We start from the raw sequence: 20,109 nt of genomic DNA, 5'->3' as shown, positions 1-20,109 counted from the left end.
CTTACTAGAACCAGGAAGTATGACCATATTAGCCCAGTCCTGTCAACACTGCACTGGCTCCCTATCAAGCATCGCATAGATTTTAAAATATTGCTTATTACTTATAAAGCCCTGAATGGTTTAGCACCTCAGTATTTGAATGAGCTCCTTTTACATTATAATCCTCTACGTCCGCTACGTTCTCAAAACTCAGGCAATTTGATAATACCTAGAATATCAAAATCAACTGCAGGCGGCAGATCCTTTTCCTATTTGGCGCCCAAACTCTGGAATAACCTACCTAACATTGTTCGGGAGGCAGACACACTCTTGCAGTTTAAATCTAGATTAAAGACCCATCTCTTTAACCTGGCATACACATAACATACTAATATGCTTTTATTATCCAAATCCGTTAAAGGATTTTTAGGCTGCATTAATTAGGTAAACCGGAACCGGAAACACTTCCCATAACACCCTATGTACTTGCTACATCATTAGAAGAATGGCATCTACGCTAATATTTGTCTGTTTCTCTCTTGTTCCGAGGTCACCGTGGCCACCAGATCCAGTCTGTGTCCAGATCAGAGGGTCACTGCAGTCACCCGGATCCAGTACGTATCCAGACCAGATGCTGGATCAGCACCTAGAAAGGACCTCTACATCCCTGAAAGACAGCGGAGACCAGGACAACTAGAGCCCCAGATACAGATCCCCTGTAAAGACCTTGTCTCAGAGGAGCACCAGGACAAGACCACAGGAAACAGATGATTCTTCTGCACAATCTGACTTTGCTGCAGCCTGGAATTGAACTACTGGTTTCGTCTGGTCAGAGGAGAACTGGCCCCCCAACTGAGCCTGGTTTCTCCCAAGGTTTTTTTCTCCATTCCTATCACCGATGGAGTTTCGGTTCCTTGCCGCTGTCGCCTCTGGCTTGCTTAGTTGGGGACACTTCATCTACAGCGATATCGTTGACTTGATTGCAAATAAATGCACAGACACTATTTAACTGAACAGAGATGACATAACTGAATCCAATGATGAACTGCCTTTAACTATCATTTTTGCATTATTGACACTGTTTTCCTAATGAATGTTGTTCAGTTGCTTTGACGCAATGTATTTTGTTTAAAGCGCTATATAAATAAAGGTGACATTGACATTGTACAGTAAATTAATAGCAAATACTCACCAGCAAAGACAACCATTGCATATTTTATTAATTTTTTTATTAAAACCATACAAACATTTGTTGTAATCTGATATAAAAAAGAGCATTTAGACTTTGTTCCCAGTCTAAGGGTGCTAGGCATCGTTATTCTATTTTGATCACATGTCTGAATGTAAGACAGGGCAAAGGGATTCCTGTTTAATAGAGTAGGATACTTATACTAATTCTGACCCCTGATGCCACCTAAACTCTTAACTAGTCTTCATAATGACTATGTATTTACAAGCATAAAAAAACAATGTAATAACTATTAAAAAACAACATTTCTCAATGCCTAACCAACAAAATGTGATGTTCAATGTAACGTGAAGTCACAGGACTCTTTCCATACACAACTTATTTCTCTTCAATTCCTAAAAAAAAAAAAAAAAAAAAAAAACAATTGGCAGTGTCTCTTTTGTATGGACAAGCGTTGATAAGGCACATACCTTAAGCTCGAAGCCTCTAGTCCTTTTAAAGAGGAATAGGTCATACCAGTTCTATGTTTAAAACGAAAGAAATATTCTGATGCACAACTACATAAAATTTTTAAATAACCATACAGAAACAAACAGAACCTAATTACTACACTGTACGTATGCATGTAGAAACTGCAGGTTAGTTTTAATACTGCTAAAAAGTGTCTTTGCTCTAGTGGAGCTTGATGTGTCTTGGTGTTATGGTGGGAAAGTAGAGGTTTGTATAGATAAGCAAAGACACTCTCTCACTATAGATTCACTGCACTGCTGTAACAAAAACAGCACACAACTGACTGATATAAACCAGATAACAAATACAATTACTAATATATTTGGATCAATTTAAACATGACTTGATACCATTGCTTCAACATATTTTGGCCACAAATAAAAAAATAGTGCAATGAGCAACATGTTGAGATTTTGCTCTTTTTGTCAATGCACTGCTAAACATCAACACCAGTCACTAACAATATAATCAAAATTATGCAAAATGTAAATTTTGCAATATAAAAAATGAAGAAAAATATTAACATTTATTTACAAGGATACAGTAAATATAATCAAGAGATTAAATGATCAACTCTAGCATTTTGCGCTACACTTATCATACCCTTGCACAACAAAGTGGTCCATTTTACTTGCCATGTCGGGGGAAAAAAATTGTCAATTTGTTAAGACTTACATGATCACTGCAACATTGTTGATATAAGACATTTAAAATACATTTAGATATTTTAATCAAAATATGACACTTGGGTCTGTAAAGAGTGATATTCAACCCTGTTTAGACCTAATGACAGTTAAGTCTGTGCATATTCACACCATCTTTGTAGTATGCAGTGCACTCAACAATAAAGATACATAACATGAGTTAACCTACATAGTTAAGTGAACACTGTTTACACTTAATAAGAAAATGATCATGCACTTGTACCAATAATGTACAACAAAACATAAAAATATCAACAACACAGAGAATACTGATTCAAAGTGATAAAAAGAAGACCAGTGTCTCCATCTGTCATCGTCATATAACAGTATAAAAGAAGGGTTTTTAAAATAGCCTCTATTCCAGAAATGTCTCTAGGAAGATGAGACAGATTTAAGATTGTGTACCAACTCTTTGTCAACATCGCCTAATAATCTATTTTAATGAGTATAAAGCAATAACTTTCTTTCTTATCCCACATCTTTACATTACATACATAAGTCTGTTAAATTTGTCTTATCTACAACAGTGTAACAATTTCGGGGAGTGCACAGATTACTGCATAATAGCCAGAAATTTGCTTTCTTCTGCGAGGGTGGTGAGGAGAGAGCTCATGTCACCGATAGCCATGTTGTTAGTTCCTGGATGAAATGGAGCTGAAACACGAGGAGTAGACAGCTGAGAGAAAGTTCCAGACAGACCCTGGAAAAAATTGGGACTGATAATGTCAGACACCACACTACCCTGCTCAGAACCATCCTCAAGTATGGAACAACTATCTAAACCAACATTATCTAAGAAACCTCGACTTTCTTCTACTGTACTGGTCACCTGATCAATCCCAGGGGACAGAAGGGCCTCAGAAGGTGTTTCTGTCTCAGCTGTCAAGGACTCCATTAGACCTGACTGTGCTATGTTATGAGAAGATGAAGTTTTAGACATGTCAAAACAATCAGCAATAAACACAGGCTTTTGTCGCTGGATAGAAGTGTTGGAATGAAGATGATCATCTGCCTCAAGCTTCAGTCCTGAAACCTGATTTACAAGAGAGTGATTGGTTACATTTCTCAAACTTTGCTGCTGGGATGAATGTGCGTTATGACCGTTGATATCCTGCTGAATTAAGTAGGGTTGTGTGTGATTTAAGCTTCTATTGCCACTATTGAATAGTGGTTGAGTCATAGAAGGTTGGGCTTGGTGAGGCAGTAGTGTTGCTGGAGACAAGCTGTTGTTAGATGGACTTTGCAACAAAAGGTTGCTGCTGATTTGATGTGTTACTGTTTGATTTTCCGTGAGGTTGGTTTGGGTTATAGTTGTCTGTTGGGTACAGCTACGACGGAGGGGGCCCAAAGGGATATGAGAGAAGTCTGGTTGACCAAAGTTGTTGTGCCTTGATTCCATTTTCCAGGTTGAAGAAGACTCAGTCTTAATGCTTGGATTAGTCCCGGACAGTTGTTGGGATGGCTTTGCAATATGTTGATGTTGCTCTGGATATATGCACCTGTAGTTCATACCTGCCATGTGTTGGACACCATCTATACAAAGTGTTGAGTGTTGATCCATGAACTCTGTATGCATTTGTTGCTGCACAACCATGTTTCCAAAGCGACCAAAGGCGTTGCTCACGGTGCCATTCTGGTCTGACAATCTTCCGCACCTCTGCTGCCTGAGAGGAGAAACATCAGCACTACCAGAGGTCACTTCATTCCACTGGATAGGCATTATATCTTTACTATTGCTTTCTCCTTCTGACTCCTCCTGTTGCTGTTGTGGTTTGAGGAAGTTCTGGACATCTGCAGTACCCTGGTTAAAACTGGATCTATGGGGACTGGAATCACTGTTATGGCTGTGATCTGATTTTTGATCTTGAGAATGAAGATACTGCACAAAGTCATCCGGCAGAATTTCCAAGTCCTCAAGTGCTGATTGCTCCACAATGCTGGGAGGTGAATGTAGACTCCTCTGAAAGATGTAGTTCTGTAAGCTCAGACTGTTATCTTCTCTATCTAAATAATAATTACCAGCAATATGGGGCAGAAAATTCATGTTATTTAAACTGCTGAAACGCTGTAACTGTGGCAAGCCAAAAGTACTAGCATCCCATGTACGCACAGGGTCACTAGCTCTTCGATCATTATTCCCTGGACCTTCAACAGGGTACAGTCCCCTTGGTTGATACACTGCTTGACTGCCATGTAAGTTATGCGTACCATCACTACAGTGACGTGGCCTGACCAGAGGTGGTAGTGTAAGTTGGCCCATGTTCTGTTTATCTTCCATCAAAGCCAGACGTGTCTTTAGTCTCATGTGCTCCATGTTTGGCAAGGGTGTGGGAGGAGGCCCACCTGTAGCAGCGGCATACTTGGCTTTCAGGTGATAGTGTTGAGCTGGAGTGAGGTTCAGACCACCTCTTGCCTCCAATCCACTTCCTCCGATACCTCCTCTTCCAATGTATACCATCCCAGCTGAACTTCCTCCACCTCCACATTGGCTGGCTTCACTGGAGCGTCGTGAGGCATCAGTAGATATAGGATCATAAGAGTCAGTGGCACTGAGATTGTGAATACGCCGATGGAGGCTGTGCTCAGACTGTGAGGCCTGGCTAGAACGGCGGCTGGAGAAGCAGGGGGAGATGCCAGAGGATCGACGACTGCTGCTCAGGTAGGCCGAGCTGGTGTTGCTGCCACTGCTGTCGCGGCGCTCACACAGCAAATTCAGCACTGTCAGCTCTGTGTTGGATGGCTCAGGACATGGAGGAGGCTTGGGGACCCCCACAGAACTACTCCTACCCAGGCATGAACCTAATGATGAGAGATACTCTTATTAGGAGAAGTTAATGTTATCATTATGATACCATTATAGTCATAATTAGTCATTAATGGGTAAGTTCATCCAAAAATTAAACTAAATGTTTTGTACCATGCCCAAACATGATTGTACCCCCTCTCCACTCCCCTGCTAGCCTGCATTCATATTGCACATTCATATTGCACTTTCCAGGCCTAAGCAGATTTTTATGATGCAACAATTTTAAAGAAAACTGGACTAAAAGCGCTCTCACTCAGCATCAAAGAATACATCGTAATGTATACTCTGTGTCTTATTACTTTGAGCCATTTAGGGTGCAGTGACACATAGTACACTCACATGTATAATATGTTGTTTAAAAGATCTTGGTTGATAGATTGGTTAAGAGATATTGGTAAAACGGAACAGTTGTATAATTGACATTATGTGTCTCGAGTTTCGTAATTTGTCATTGTTAGTGCTCATAAAATATGAACCAAGCCCACCTCTACAAGCGGGCCAAAGCGGGAACACTAGTCAAATGAACTTGACTTTGGGGGTCAAATATGCTTAGGTACGGTTCAGACTGCCTGGTGTGATTACACCCTCAGACTTACCCTTTCCTAGGAGGGCAGGCAGGGCCTGGCCTTTAGGGGGCGGTGTTGGGGACATATGTCCTAACCTAGGCACAGCTCCATTCACCTGCCTTAACCTCTCCATCTTAACATGCTCCATCCAGCGTAGGGGCCGTCCTACACTTCGGCGAGTCTGCAAAGCTAGTGTTGCTGACATGGTTGTTACAGTGGATACTGTAGAGTCCATAATGGGGGAATCCTCCTCCTCTCCCTCTCCTTCCTCATCCTCCTTTTCATTTTCCTGGTCCTTAAGAACTGCCTCCTGCCCCGCAATCCCAATGCTGTTCACAACAAGCTGGTCTCCACAGCCGATATGGGGGCCGCCGATGGACTGGTCACTGTTGCATGAAGACTGACTGCCAGTGCTTGGCTCAGACGTCTTAGAGGGGAGGAGAGGAGAGAACATTTGTTTTAAATGTTATTTAATATATTTATTTAGAAATATTGTTTTTTATTTAGAAATATTGGTTGTTGTCTATGCTGCAATTTGAAAACGGCTGCTATAGAATGAGCTGTCTTTTTTAGTAGTGGAACAAGAAAGCTTGTATCTTTCTTGATTATGATTACTATGAGCTGCTTTCTCAACATAGACTTAAAGAATGAAGCGGAACACAATGAAACCACAAGTGCAGACACAGCTCACCGATTTAAAACCAAGTTGCAGATCCGAATACACATACAATTACTAGCTTTATCATGCAAGCTGATATAATACTCATGTGACTATAGTCAACAATATTTATTGTGACAAAAAGGATGCACCATGCTGAATATATATATATATATATATATATATATATATATATATATAACTATAATAATGTAAGATATGCCATGATGCTGTTGACCATTGCCTGAATAATTGTTCCAGATGGCCCAGAATTGAAAGGACAAAATGAGTAGTGAAAAGAGAGAAAAGATCAGACCTATAATGACATCACCATTCTCACCTTATCACCCACTGTTCTTAGTAAGAGAGGAAAAGCAGTGCATGTGGTAGTGGACAAAAAAATATTCAGTTATTAATTTGAACCTGCATGGCAAGATGTAGCTGGATGTATTAGCTGAGCAGTTATGAAACCAGGAAAGGAAAGGGTAAACATTAGTTAGACAAAAGACATAAAAGGTTAGTTTTTTTAAAAGTTTAGTTATTTATGGAGTTGAAACTTTAGCATAGATTTTTTTTTTCTTTTTTTTTAAATGGAAGGAGGCTTACCATGGGCTTCTCTGTTTTGACTGACTTGACTTGTAGACATTCGTCCTGTTTTGAGGCAGCATGATTATACTCCCTTTGGTCAGTGATCGGTCTGAGAGGCACCTGTCCTGGTGACTGACCTTGTCCATTTCCTCTAGGTTCTCGGGGCTGACGCGGGTATGTATCTCCACGCTGTTTCTTGGTAACATGTGCTTCAGGACCATGTACAGTCTTAACATGTTTCCGTAAAGAGCTGGGATCAGTGTATCGTTTAGTGCAACCAGGGATTTTACACACATAGGGTTTCTGAGAAAAATTAAAGGAGAGGGAGCATTGGCATGTTATAGAAATAAATGTTTTCTACCTATGTTACCAACTTAAAGTCAACATGAATGGTAGTTGCAACCCAATTTAAACATTTGATGCATTCTGAATGAAAATAATATTCAACAATAAAATTAGGAAAGAAGAAAAATAGCTAGCTGCACATGATTGCTATATGACAGGAATTTGAAAGGGCTGAAAGATATAGAGATGAAACATGTCATCATATTTTAGAAGAAAATTATACTTCACTGAAGGTGTTGTTTTTGCTGTTGCAATAATGTGCACAGTTGAATCGTTCAAGATTAGACCAGGAACATGTAATAATAAAGTAAAGGTACATTTTGATTTAATGACTATAATCTCTTCATGTCCAAACCTGTGTGTTAGAAACAAAGTACCTTGTTTAATACTTGGTATATTCATGTATGTAAATTACCTCATTGGAGTGTGTGCGATTCTGGTGTTTGGCTCGGTCTGATGCATTGGAAAAGGCTTTGTTGCAGCCTTCATGTTCACACACATAGGGTTTCTCTCCTGTGTGTGAGCGCAAATGTGTCTTTAGGTTCTCCAGTCTGGAGTAGGCCTTCGAACAGCCTTCAAACTGAGAGAGAAAAGGACACAAAGTTATATTGATTTGTTCTAGACAGACCCAGGCTGTTGAAACAGGTAGTTTCTCAGGTAAGCCCACATCAAAATTTGTCCTACCTACTGAAACGAATGTCTGAAAACAAAAACCACCATATGTATTTATTTTAATTCTCACCGTGCATTTATGAGGCTTCTCTCCTGTATGTCTGCGCATGTGCACTACCAGCATGTACTGGGCTTTAAAGGGTTTCTGCTCTCTTGAACATTCTTCCCAGCGACACACAAACTCCTTCTTTTCTCCATGGATGTGATCATTATTTATGTGCTGTGAGAGGAAGAGAAGGTCAACGTTCATGTTAATGAATAACATGATATATGGCAGAAGACAATTATACTTTATGTGAAATATTCAATTGCATTATTGTGCCACTAGAGGGCCTCAGGACCACAAAATTGAGCCTTAAACAACTGCTCATCAACTGCTTAACCACAGCAAGCACTGCAAGTCTACTGCAGCTAAATGTTTCAGATGTTTCCAGACATTAACACATTAATAATATCTATGTAATATCTGAACTTATGGTAGAAATTCAACATTATAAAACCAGGGTTTACACTAAGGAGGATGTCCAATGTTAAAGTGTCTTGTCTACTTGTCAGCACCAGCACTTTAAGGGAACTTACAAAACCATCTGGATCAAAATTTAAATTCCTGTTTAAAATCGAAAGAAGCCTGTCTTTATCTTCAAAGTGTCTTTTGTCAGGCTTTACATGCAGTTTGTATTTCTGCCACATAATAATAATAAAAATCATGCTTTGATAAAAAATAATTAGGACAAAAATCTGAAATTATAACATACTATGTCATACAGTACTTACGAGATAATACATTTGAAATAGCAACAAAACATCCAAAATAGTCAGAAGTCAAAATTATGACCCAAAAAGTCAAAATCATAACATACTAAATCATAATTATGACATAAAAAAATCTAAATCATATGATAAAAAGGCAATTATGAAACAAGGCAAAAAAAATTGACCATGGTTTTGATAATTGTGAATTTTTATGTCATTGTGATTTACCAGACAATTACAAAACACCTGCTTTTCCTCACACGGTTATTCTTTCTCATTTGTCACCTTTCAATGTCCTTTTCTAGTCTTTCTTCTCTTTCTTCTCTCTCTCCCTCTCTCTCTCTCATCTGCTCAGTCTGTTGTGAGTGAGCATGGTTTGTGAGTCTCAGTGTCTGATTTAAAGGGATTTCAAATAAAATCCTGTCACCTTCCATCACTACAGGCCTTTGGCCTTGCCCTGACAAGTGCTGACAGTTGTGCTACTGTGGCAACTTTCAATCTAAGCCTTCGGGAGGGGTGGAGCAAGAGTGGGGTTGAAAAAATGCATTTGGGGGTGAAAGATGTCGAAAGTTTAGTGAAAGCATCTCTAATGCCAGAGCTTTCCACCTGCAGCCTAGCACCTCTATTCACCCCTCTTGTTGATACTGTCACCTCTGGCTTAACTAAACCCCAGTACTTCCTCTCTTTCTCTTTAATTTTCTATTTTTCTCTCCTTCAAGCCATCAGTTCCCTGTTGCATTTATCCTATCTTTCTCTCAACATGCTGTCTCTGTTTAGGTCCTTCTCATTTCTCTATATAACCTTTTTTTTTTTTCTGGCCATCTTTGTGACACACACACACACACACACACACAGAGAGAGAGAGAGAGAGAGAGTGAGTGAGGGAGTTGTGAAAAGCTGTAGGTTTCAAAGAAAAACACTGAGCAGATGAGGTCAACATCTGCCATCCACACAAAGACAACATTGTGCAGCACTTATGAGTGCTTTTCCTGTCCCGGGGCTATTTGATTTCTAAGGGACAGACACAATATCCTGAACATAAGTGAGCAGGATTAATGAATTCCAAAGGAATGGAGCATCTTCACAAGAGACAGAAAATCGTGGATGGAAGACAGGGAAAAATATATGAGAGAAAGACAGACAGAAAAGCCAAAAAAAAAAACAGAAAAAGAAAGATTGTCAGTGAGTTGACTCTCCTCACATACAGAGCAGAAGAGGGGACAGACCAGAGTGACAGCAGGAAGGCCAAGAACAGGCAGAATAAAACAGCTTCTAAAAAAGAGTGAGAGGTGGCAGCAGAGACAGAGAGCAGAGCTCATCCTCTATTCCTCTTCATGACACAAAAAAAGCATCACAGTCCTCCCTGTCACCTCGCTGCAGTTGCAGCCAAACTTTCACAGAGTTTGGGGGAGGAACATGCACATTTGTGTGTGTGCGAGTGAATGTGTATGCACACACTCTATTTTTGCACTTCTGCATCACTAGAAGTCAAAGTCAGACTGTCATTCAAAAATTCCTTTTAGACAAAAAGTCACACGTCTGGGTTGATTTTACGGCAAATTAACACAATGAAAATGTTCTTAATTGAAAGCAACTGCCCAGATTTCAGTTTGTATTACCATCTAATTAATTTCTCCCATAAAACATGGTGTATAGAACTACTTTATAAGGCCAATGTTTATTTCAGTTTTGAAATGCTTAGTGTGTATACAGCCAAAGACATAGCCTTTTAAAGTATCACTCAATAGTGTGCATGAACACAGGACCAATCAACATGTATTTTTATCCATTTAAACGGGTGTAATGAGACTGACAAGATTCACACCAGATGTCTTTGCATAAAAAAGTCAAATAAAAAAATAATATATATATATATATATATATATATATATATATATATATATATATATATATTTATATTATTATTATTTTTTTTCAGTAGATGAAAGTATTATTAAATTAGATAAAATGTCTAATAGCAGCATATGATCTTTACAATTTTCTGCTACATTTTTTGAAAAATCACAATCTAAAAAAAGCTAATAAAAACCCCAAACTTGAGTACATTGCCTTGGATTAATGAATATTTATCAACACTCGATTTAAAACTTCTCTTTCATCCTCCCTATACCTCACTACGAGAAGGATTCCCTGTGTGATCTGTCTGCCGGCTCTGTCGCTCAATAATGTGGAGAAACCGGCAGAGAGAAATTGCGACACATCCCTGAATGCTGGCACACTCACTTGTACAAATGAGCTTAATGGTGTCGTGCGTGATGCATGACCTGGCCATGCTGATAAAAGGAGTGAAAAGGAAGAGAAGGAAGTGTTGCGAGGGGGGTGACACTAATGCCCTGATGGCCTGATGTAATGGCAATGGTTATTGAGCGGATGATGACATTGTTGTAAGTGAGCGTGGCTATGGCCGAGAGAAATAGACTAACAGTTGCTGATGCTATGCTCGTGGCTCCGAGGAGAGATCTATTAATCTCCGGCCTGCCACGGTAAAGGACGAGAGCAACCGCTGGGACTCTCAGATTCATAGGAAGGAACAAAGATTCTTACATTTATTTGTTTGTTGCATGCAAATACAAACACATACACACTGGGGCATAACTCCAGATATACATTTTGTTTTCATACCTTACTGTTGAGCAAAATTGACTGTGTGAAGTAGAATATTTTCTGATTACATACAGAGCTTTTCATCATAGTGCACACATGCATGACTGCCCTAATTTGCAGTCCTTTTAAATTCATCTGTATTGTCTTCTTATCTAGCTAGTTTTTCTAGGCCATGGCCTGCACCATTAAAATGCAGCCACGCATGACAAGTGCCTGTTTTCACACCAATTTCACAAAGCTCCGGGATCTTCAACAGCGTTTAGCGTTATCAAATGCACACTTATAAATCATTCTCTCTTTTCTCACGTCAGTTGCCAAAGTGCAATGAAAAAAGTGAGAAAAGCTGACAAAAGGCATAAAAAGATGTCGCGCAAGAGGGAGAGCGAGTATGAGAGAGTAACAATAGTAATGTGCATGGGGGGAGTGAATTGGCATGAGTAATTGAGTGCAGCCTTTTCATCTCTGTGCAAGATACTCCAGACAGATAAGGTGTCTAATCCTCTGCCTGATAAAAAAAAAAAAAATCTACATTTTGCCAATTAAAGGGTTCTTGCCAGCAGCCAGATTCCCACTCAGCCCTAGTTTATCTCCCCCAGCACAGGGAGGAGCACGGAGTAGCTTAAATATGCCATTCTTACCATAAGCACACAAAGACATAGACCACCCCACAGCGCCACCATCAGTCAGAACCAAAATGAGAGTGGAGGGAGAGACAGAGTCTGAGAGAGGATTTGAAATTAAATCTTGCCAAACAGCAAGTAAGAGTACAAATGAACTCTGGAGGGGCAAAAGGATATAGGTCTAAATATGTTAAAAAAGGAGAAACACTGGGAGAAAATTTAGGCACCTGTAGTTGGGGTATAAGGGTCAGAGTGTTTGAAAATACAAGGGAAAAAGTCAAATAGAAATAAAGAAAAAGGGGGAAATAATTAAATAAATTAGCACAAATTGACATCCGGCTGGTTTATGCTGACTGTGTAGTGCAGATACGTGTGCTAAATTGCAGAGATTTGATGTTTATCTAATCAAGAGTGCTAAAACTGTGTTGATAAAAGAGCCTAGCCATGCGTCATGGTGTGAGCATGTTTCATATAGCTGAAAAGGCACACCAGCATAAAATAAATAAATAATCAAAAAAAAAAAAAAAATTCTACACAAATAAAACCTATATTTCAACCTAAATTTACACTGTGCTATTTAGGGAAAAATACACTGACATCACTGAGCCACTATATTTTAGAAAACAATTATTTATATAACTGCTAGCACATCAATGGTGTAGGTTAGTAAATCTAAATAAAAGTTTGATAAGACATTTAATAAGAATGTTTGGAATCTTACATTTTTATTATTTTTTCTCCTTCCAAAAAATCTTATTGAGGTTTTAGGATATGGGGAGTGGTCTTACATTGCTTTGATATATGGAAATTAAAAAGTTATTAACCCAACAATAGCGGGGTCAGTAAATTGTTTTGCAGTGGGCCGCGCAGACATATATGTTTGGTTGTGTGGGCCACGAGGTTGGGAACCACTGCTCTACACTATACTCACCCTGAGGGATTCCTACTCTTTCAGTCATTAAGGAGACATGAAAAACAGTGCATACCGCAGGAGCACTATAATGGAAAATATTAGTAGTTTTGAAATCATGACTTTTTCAAATCACAGAATACCTTAAAACTGGTAATCGGCCCATGCCTAGGAGTGAATGTACAGCACTTTCTCCACCCTCAATACAATGACTGAGGTGCCCTTGAGCAAAGCACTGAACCTCTAACTGCTCCCTGGGCTCTGCAGCATGAATGGTTGCCCACTGCTCTTGGTGTGTGTGTTCACTGCTGTGTGAATTCCGAGTATGGGTCACCATACTTGTATGTCACGTCACTTTCATGTTATTATATTGTGTTATGTTGTGTTATGTTGTATTTTGGGACCCCCTCGAAAATGAGATGTTACATCTCAAGGGGTTAATCCTAATAAATAATTTCAAACAATTTGAGGAATATGGGATATTGATATAAATAATTTATTTCATTAATGTATTACTTTTTTAAATTGTTAATGGATAGTTTGGATAGAATAAAATCATATTTACTCACAATACTGTGCAAAAGTCTTAGGCCACTAGTATTTTCACCTTCAAAAAATGGTTTTAAGTCAGTTATTTCTTTCTTTTGCTTTAGTGTGTCAGTAGTACATTTCCAAAACAATTTTTTGCCATTAATTGTAATAATCCAGTGAGATTTTTTGTTTGCACAAGGAGTCTGACAACAGCCTGTGCTCCACACAGTGATCTGATCATCTGACCATCTGATCTCACCAGTAACAGAACAAACTGGGACAGACTAAATCCTGAAGAACTGTGCCAATGTCTCCAAGACACTTCAAGAAACCTACCTGCAAAGCTATCTGAAAAACAATGCCCAAGTGCACCTAGGACAAAAGCTTTTTTAACACATTGTGTGGTCACACCAAATGTTGATTTAATTTAGTTAAGTTAATAAAAGTTAATTAATAAAATCTATTTATGGCATTATTTTTGACGGCATCCTCACTTTACAGCATTTTTGCACAAGTGCCTAAAACTTTGCACAGTACTGTAGCTTTGCAGGTTTCTTGAAGCATTTTGAAGACATTGCCACAGTTCTTCTGGATTTAGTCTGTCTTAGTTTGTTTAGTTTCTTCATGGCATTCCAGACAGACTGGATGATGATGAGATCAGGGGCCCGTTCTTCGTACGTCGCTAACTTAGTTAGCTGGATTTGAATGTTGACGATTTGGTGTGATCTTGGATCATTTGGTTCTTCGAAGCTCATCCTGGAGCTGCTGTCATAGCAACAGGTCCGTAAGCTTAAACCTGCTCGGGAGCAGGTTTGCATGTGTTTTTAAGTCCTGTCAGTTTAACAGGGCAGAGAGAGAGAGAGAGAGAGAGAGAGAGAGCGCGAGAGAGAGAGAGAGATTGGCGAGAGAGAGAGAGCGAGAGAGCGAGAGAGAGAGTGAGCGAGCGAGCCCCGGCCGCCCGCTCACCGTCTTCAAACAACACGAGCGCTGTCTTGCTCTCTCTCCCTTGTGCATATTAATCAATTGACACGATGGTGTCTATGTTTAAATCATTTAAAACGAGAATGTAAGTGTGCTCACCCCATTTTTGTTTGTAAGAAAAAATAGATTAGATTTCATATCGCAATATATATCGGAGAAAAATAAAATATCGCAATGTCATTTTTTCCCAATATCGTGCAGCCCAAGTGTGAATGCTGGAATCCGTTAACATGGGTGCGTTAAAAAAGTACGAAATGCATACGCACTGCAGACGGGGTATGTGTGAAACAGGCGTAAGGTTGTTTGCACCTTGTGCAATGTGGAATTAGTTTACAGCATTTTTTTCAAGCACTTTGTGATGCATTTTGGAAACAGGAGATGAGCCCCTGGTCTAATGCACCACTTGGCTTGAGAAACCCGTTCTTAAAGACTTTTAGTCATAATTTTATTTGGGTAGCACACATATTCTGAATGCCTTTGGCAGAATTCAAATGAGCCATTTTATTAATTCCAAGATTCCAGTGAGATTAATGTAGATGAAAAAAAAATAATCTATGCCCACCACTAATATATATATATATATATATATATATATATATATATATATATATATATATATATATATATATATATATACAGGGTGCGATTTGTGAAAAAAAACAGAGGGGGGGGGGTGTTTTGAAACATTTTAATTCATAAAAATAAATCATGAGAACATGAACTTCATCACTGCATTTGCAGGAATTGTAAAATCTTTTTTTCTTATTAACTCATGAAGCAGCCTTACGCAATATTTTTTACTCTAATAGCCTATCTTTCCCCACACATATGAAATGTGATCAAGCACAATGAAAAAACACACAAGAATTAAATCAGTGAAATGATAGAAAAGCCAGATGCATTATCTGTGCGAGTCAATTTGCCTCATTTGCGCGAACTGGACCCGCCCGCACCGCGCTAAATGCCTCATTCGCGCCGCAGGACCTCTACATTAACTTAACATTGAAATCACTCGCGGCAGATGCTCAAGAGCAGGGTTGCCAACTCTCACGCATCTGGCGTGACACTCACGCTTGGACTTCAGCGTTAGATTGATGCTGGAAGCGTGAGTTTCACCCCAGATGCGTGAGAGTTGGCAACCCTGCAAGAGTGAGTAATCAAAAAACCTTTGCTTTAGCCTCAATTGAGTGAAACACCGTATGTGTAACTTTGGCCATTCTCAGCGGTGTGACTGGGACACTAACTCTGCTTGTCATCATAGAAACAGATAATCAGATTGTGATGTTTATTCCCGCTTCAGTAATATGTTGAATATGCTGCCTTCCTTTGTTTCGACCATGGTTTCGACACACAGCTCCACTGCAGTGTTGCCAACTTCTCTCAGTGGAAAGTAGCTAAACCCCGCCTGAAAAGTCGCTAAATGTTGCTAGATGAAGTCATGCACTAATTAGCATATTTATGACGTAAGTGCGTCGTATTTTATTGCCTCCTTATGCTCACATACTGCATTTTAATTCAGCCAAAGTCTCAATAAAACTGTTTTTATTACTATATTTTAATGTTTCTTTTGTAAGACAACGGAATTAATATTATAATGACTGAAACGCAGTCCATTAAGACTACATAACTAGCTCTCAAACATTAATCTGCACTAAAATCCTATTAACGACCTTGTCTAATGAATTCAAATACACATACGATAAAGTCAGTGGTTGTGCTGTGACTGATATACTTGCTTGTAAAATAGAGTTAGAAGCAACAGAATATCTTAGTCGTCAAGCTGGCAACTCAGAGCCAGCCAAGTAGCGCATTTTAAAATAAAATTTACTTTAATCAAACCACGGATCCGTGATAAGTTTTGTGATCCCACCGGGGATAAAAAAAAAATTAAGAGGCAGGGATACATTGACCAGAAATCCCACGCATTCCCCCCAGCAAATCACACCCCATATATATATATATCTATATATATATATATATATATATATATATAGAGAGAGAGAGAGAGAGAGAGAGAGAGAGAGAGAGAGAGATTTTTTAACTAAATGTAATCTAAAATTTTGATTTGAAAATCAATGTCTGTGTAATTTGTCAACTTAATTGCTGAATTAAATATTTTGCCAAAAAACGGAAATAATTGTTATATATAGCAAAATGTACATATATCCTTCTTTCAAATGCACAGGCAAGAAGTTGGCAAGATCTTTAAGCTTTGGGGACAAGACTTCAAATGTGTCATGCAGGCCATTCCAACTGGAGGCTTTCAATTATAGATAGGGGTTAGCATGGCTGCCATGGATTGCCATGTCAGAGAAGGGATAGACAGCTGTGGAGAACTGGGAATCTTTGTATCAGATGCCTTTGGGAGTTGTGGGTGTTTCTGTGGATGTGTGTGTTTGTATGGATTATAGGACAAAAGAGTAGTTAAAGAATGTCCGTATGTGTTGTACAGAGAGAAATGTTTAAAGGGGACTGGTGTATTTTCACAGAAAGTGGACTTTCATGTCCTTTCACTCTCTACTTGAGCTTGGGAGAGTGGTTGTGAAAAAAAGTATGTCTGAAGCCATGTATAGGCTTTCAAGGTGTTTGTGTGTATATGTTTGTCTTTTCCACTGTTTGAGAGCCTTATCATGAATGATTCTATGAAGAGACTGAACATTTCGATTTATATTTCAATTTAATAACATAAACATGGTGTCCACTTACATGCACAAGCTGCTCTTGGGTGTCAAATTCCCTGGAGCAACCCTCCCAGTGGCAGTTGGTCTCATACACCACCTCCGGCTCCTGCTTGCCCTCCTCTTTATCACCCTCCTTTTTCACCAGCGTCATTCCATCAGTTTGCTCCTGCACAAACACATGCAGCAAAACAGTGAGGGCATATGAGTCAATAAAAATTATAATTTTTTTTTAGAAAATGTTTATTTATTCAAAAATACAAATTCAATTCATGCATGACTTGAATACACCACTTCTATAATAAGCATTATTTTAATTTCTGATTACAAATGGGAACTAATTGTAAAAAATGTAAGGGTGGTACAACTGTCCTGATATTATAATGAAGAAAAAAAATCCTCAATAGACCCCTTTTCAGTTAGTAAACACTGTGACCTTTTTTATGGGCATAGCTTAAGTGGAGGCAGAAAGATTCCCTTGACTGCTTCACTTAATGCTAGCTAGCAAGTTTTGTTTACTTGTTTTTTTTTATGACTAGAGAAAATTTGATTTTATGTGAATTTGTAATGTCACTCACTGTGTGGGATAATGATTGTGATTTGAAAATATTAACCTTAATAGAAGAAACCAGATTGGCTGACTCGTACACTCACTCAATGGATAGGGCGATCTGACTGGAGTGGCATGACACACAGCATGTATAGTAAATAGAAACTGAGGGCATATAAATCTTTAGATGCCTTTAACAATGTACTAACAGTGGCAGTAGTTGAACACAACTACTTGAACACACACCAGACACATAACAGGCCTTCACTGTTCCCTCTCTTAACAATTGCACTTATGCACTTATCGGTAAGTGTGAAAACCTTGTCCCAAGATATTTTTGATAAATTTGGGACACAAAAGGACCACCATTCCATTGGGACTTAAATATGCCATAGAGGGATATATAAAGGTTTTTAAAATAAATATGGTGGGTAACAAGATTAATTTGGAAGTGAGGGTTTATGCAGATCACAATGCAAGCGGGAAAAGCCTCATTTTACAGTGGTCACGATTGCAGATGACAACATACAGGATTCATGTAGTGCAGGGTAGATTAAATTAATTTACATTTAACCAGTCTGATATGGAGAGGCAGTGAAATGTAGACCTTCGTTTATGTGTTTTTGACCTACACTGTACAGTCGTGCCCAAAAGTTTTGAGAATTACATAAATATTAGTTTTCAAAAAGTTTGCTGCTAAACTGCTTTTAGGTCTTTGTTTCAGTTGTTTCTGTGATGTACTGAAATATAATTACAAGCACTAAATATGTTTCAAAGGCTTTTATCGACAATTACATGACATTTATGCAAAGAGTCAGTATTTGCAGTGTTGGCCCTTCTTTTTCAGGACCTCTGCAATTCGACTGGGCATGCTCTCAATCAACTTCTGGGCCAAATCCTGACTGATAGCAGCCCATTCTTTCATAATCACTTCTTGGAGTTTGTCAGAATTAGTGGGTTTTTGTTTGTCCACCCGCCTCTTGAGGATTGACCACAAGTTCTCAATGGGATTAAGATCTGGTGAGTTTCCAGGCCATGGACCCAAAATTTCAACATTCTGGTCCCTGAGCCACTTAGTTATCACTTTTGCCTTATGGCACGGTGCTCCATCGTGCTGGAAAATGCATTGTTCTTCACCAAACTGTTGTTGGATTGTTGGAAGAAGTTGCTGTTGGAGGGTGTTTTGGTACCATTCTTTATTCATGGCTGTGTTTTTGGGCAGAATTGTGAGTGAGCCCACTCCCTTGGATGAGAAGCAACCCCACACATGAATGGTGTCAGGATGCTTTACTGTTGGCATGACACAGGACTGATGGTAGCGCTCACCTTTTCTTCTCCAGACAAGCCTTTTTCCAGATGCCCCAATCGGAAAGGGGCTTCATCTGAGAATATGACTTTGCCCCAGTCCTCAGCAGTCCATTCACTATACTTTCTGCAGAAGATCAATCTGTCCCTGATGTTTTTTTTTGGAAAGAAGTGGCTTCTTTGCTGCCCTTCTTGACACCAGGCCATCTTCCAAAAGTCTTCGCCTCATTGTGCGTGCAGATGCGCTCACACCTGCCTGCTGCCATTCCTGAGCAAGCTCTGCACTGGTGGCACTCCGATCCCGCAGCTGAATCCTCTTTAGGAGACGATCCTTGCGCTTGCTGGACTTTCTTGTACGCCCTGAAGTCTTCTTTACAAGAATTGAACCTCTTTCCTTGAAGTTCTTGATGACCCTATAAATTGTTGATTTAGGTGCAATCTTAGTAGCCACAATATCCTTGCCTGTGAAGCCATTTTTATGCAATGCAATGATGGCTGCACGCGTTTCTTTGCAGGTCACCATGGTTAACAATGGAAGAACAATGATTTCAAGCATCACCCTCCTTTTAACATGTCAAGTCTGCCATTCTAACCCAATCAGCCTGACATAATGATCTACAGCCTTGTGCTCGTCAACATTCTCACCTGAGTTAACAAGACGATTACTGAAATGATCTCAGCAGGTCCTTTAATGACAGCAATGAAATGCAGTGGAAAGGTTTTTTTGGGATTAAGTTAATTTTCATGGCAAAGAAGGACTATGCAATTCATCTGATCACTCTTCATAACATTCTGGAGTATATGCAAATTGCTATTATAAAAACTTAAGCAGCAACTTTTCCAATTTCCAATATTTATGTAATTCTCAACTTTTGGCCACGACTGTACATAATGTGAGAACAATTAGCTATTTACTCACTAACGTTAGTGGATTAACTAACTTTATCATTAGCTAGTTTTAGCCAGAAACACCTTGATGAAGCAAAAGATGACCTTAATGTTCTGCTTGAGCAGATAAAAATTGTAACCTAATGAGAGTATGACAACCAGAAAACATTTTGCTCTTCCTTGGGATTGGGGTTGAATGCTTAGGGACATTTTGCTCCATTTTGTTAGGGTTTAGGAAATTTAATCAAATA

General features: G+C 39.1%; 1 protein-coding gene across 1 annotated transcript in view; it reads right to left on the bottom strand.

The window, feature by feature from the left end:
* Positions 1 to 2,319: 2,319 nt before the first annotated feature.
* Positions 2,320 to 20,109, bottom strand: part of LOC132123790 (transcriptional activator GLI3-like) — a 301,233-nt gene continuing 283,443 nt past the window's right edge. The window contains exons 10-15 of the mRNA XM_059534428.1: positions 17,144 to 17,284; positions 8,088 to 8,237; positions 7,761 to 7,925; positions 7,019 to 7,303; positions 5,785 to 6,181; positions 2,320 to 5,181 (exon numbers count right to left, since the gene is read on the bottom strand). Coding sequence (XP_059390411.1) covers positions 2,936 to 5,181; positions 5,785 to 6,181; positions 7,019 to 7,303; positions 7,761 to 7,925; positions 8,088 to 8,237; positions 17,144 to 17,284 — 3,384 coding nt within the window. The 3' untranslated portion in view covers positions 2,320 to 2,935. The remainder of the gene's footprint in view (positions 5,182 to 5,784; positions 6,182 to 7,018; positions 7,304 to 7,760; positions 7,926 to 8,087; positions 8,238 to 17,143; positions 17,285 to 20,109) is intronic.

This window comes from Carassius carassius, chromosome 42 (genome assembly GCF_963082965.1).
Source record: "Carassius carassius chromosome 42, fCarCar2.1, whole genome shotgun sequence".
Classification (NCBI taxonomy): Eukaryota; Metazoa; Chordata; class Actinopteri; order Cypriniformes; family Cyprinidae; genus Carassius; species Carassius carassius.
Note: the sequence above shows the minus strand (reverse complement) of the source record. Positions and strands in the feature narration are given on the sequence as shown.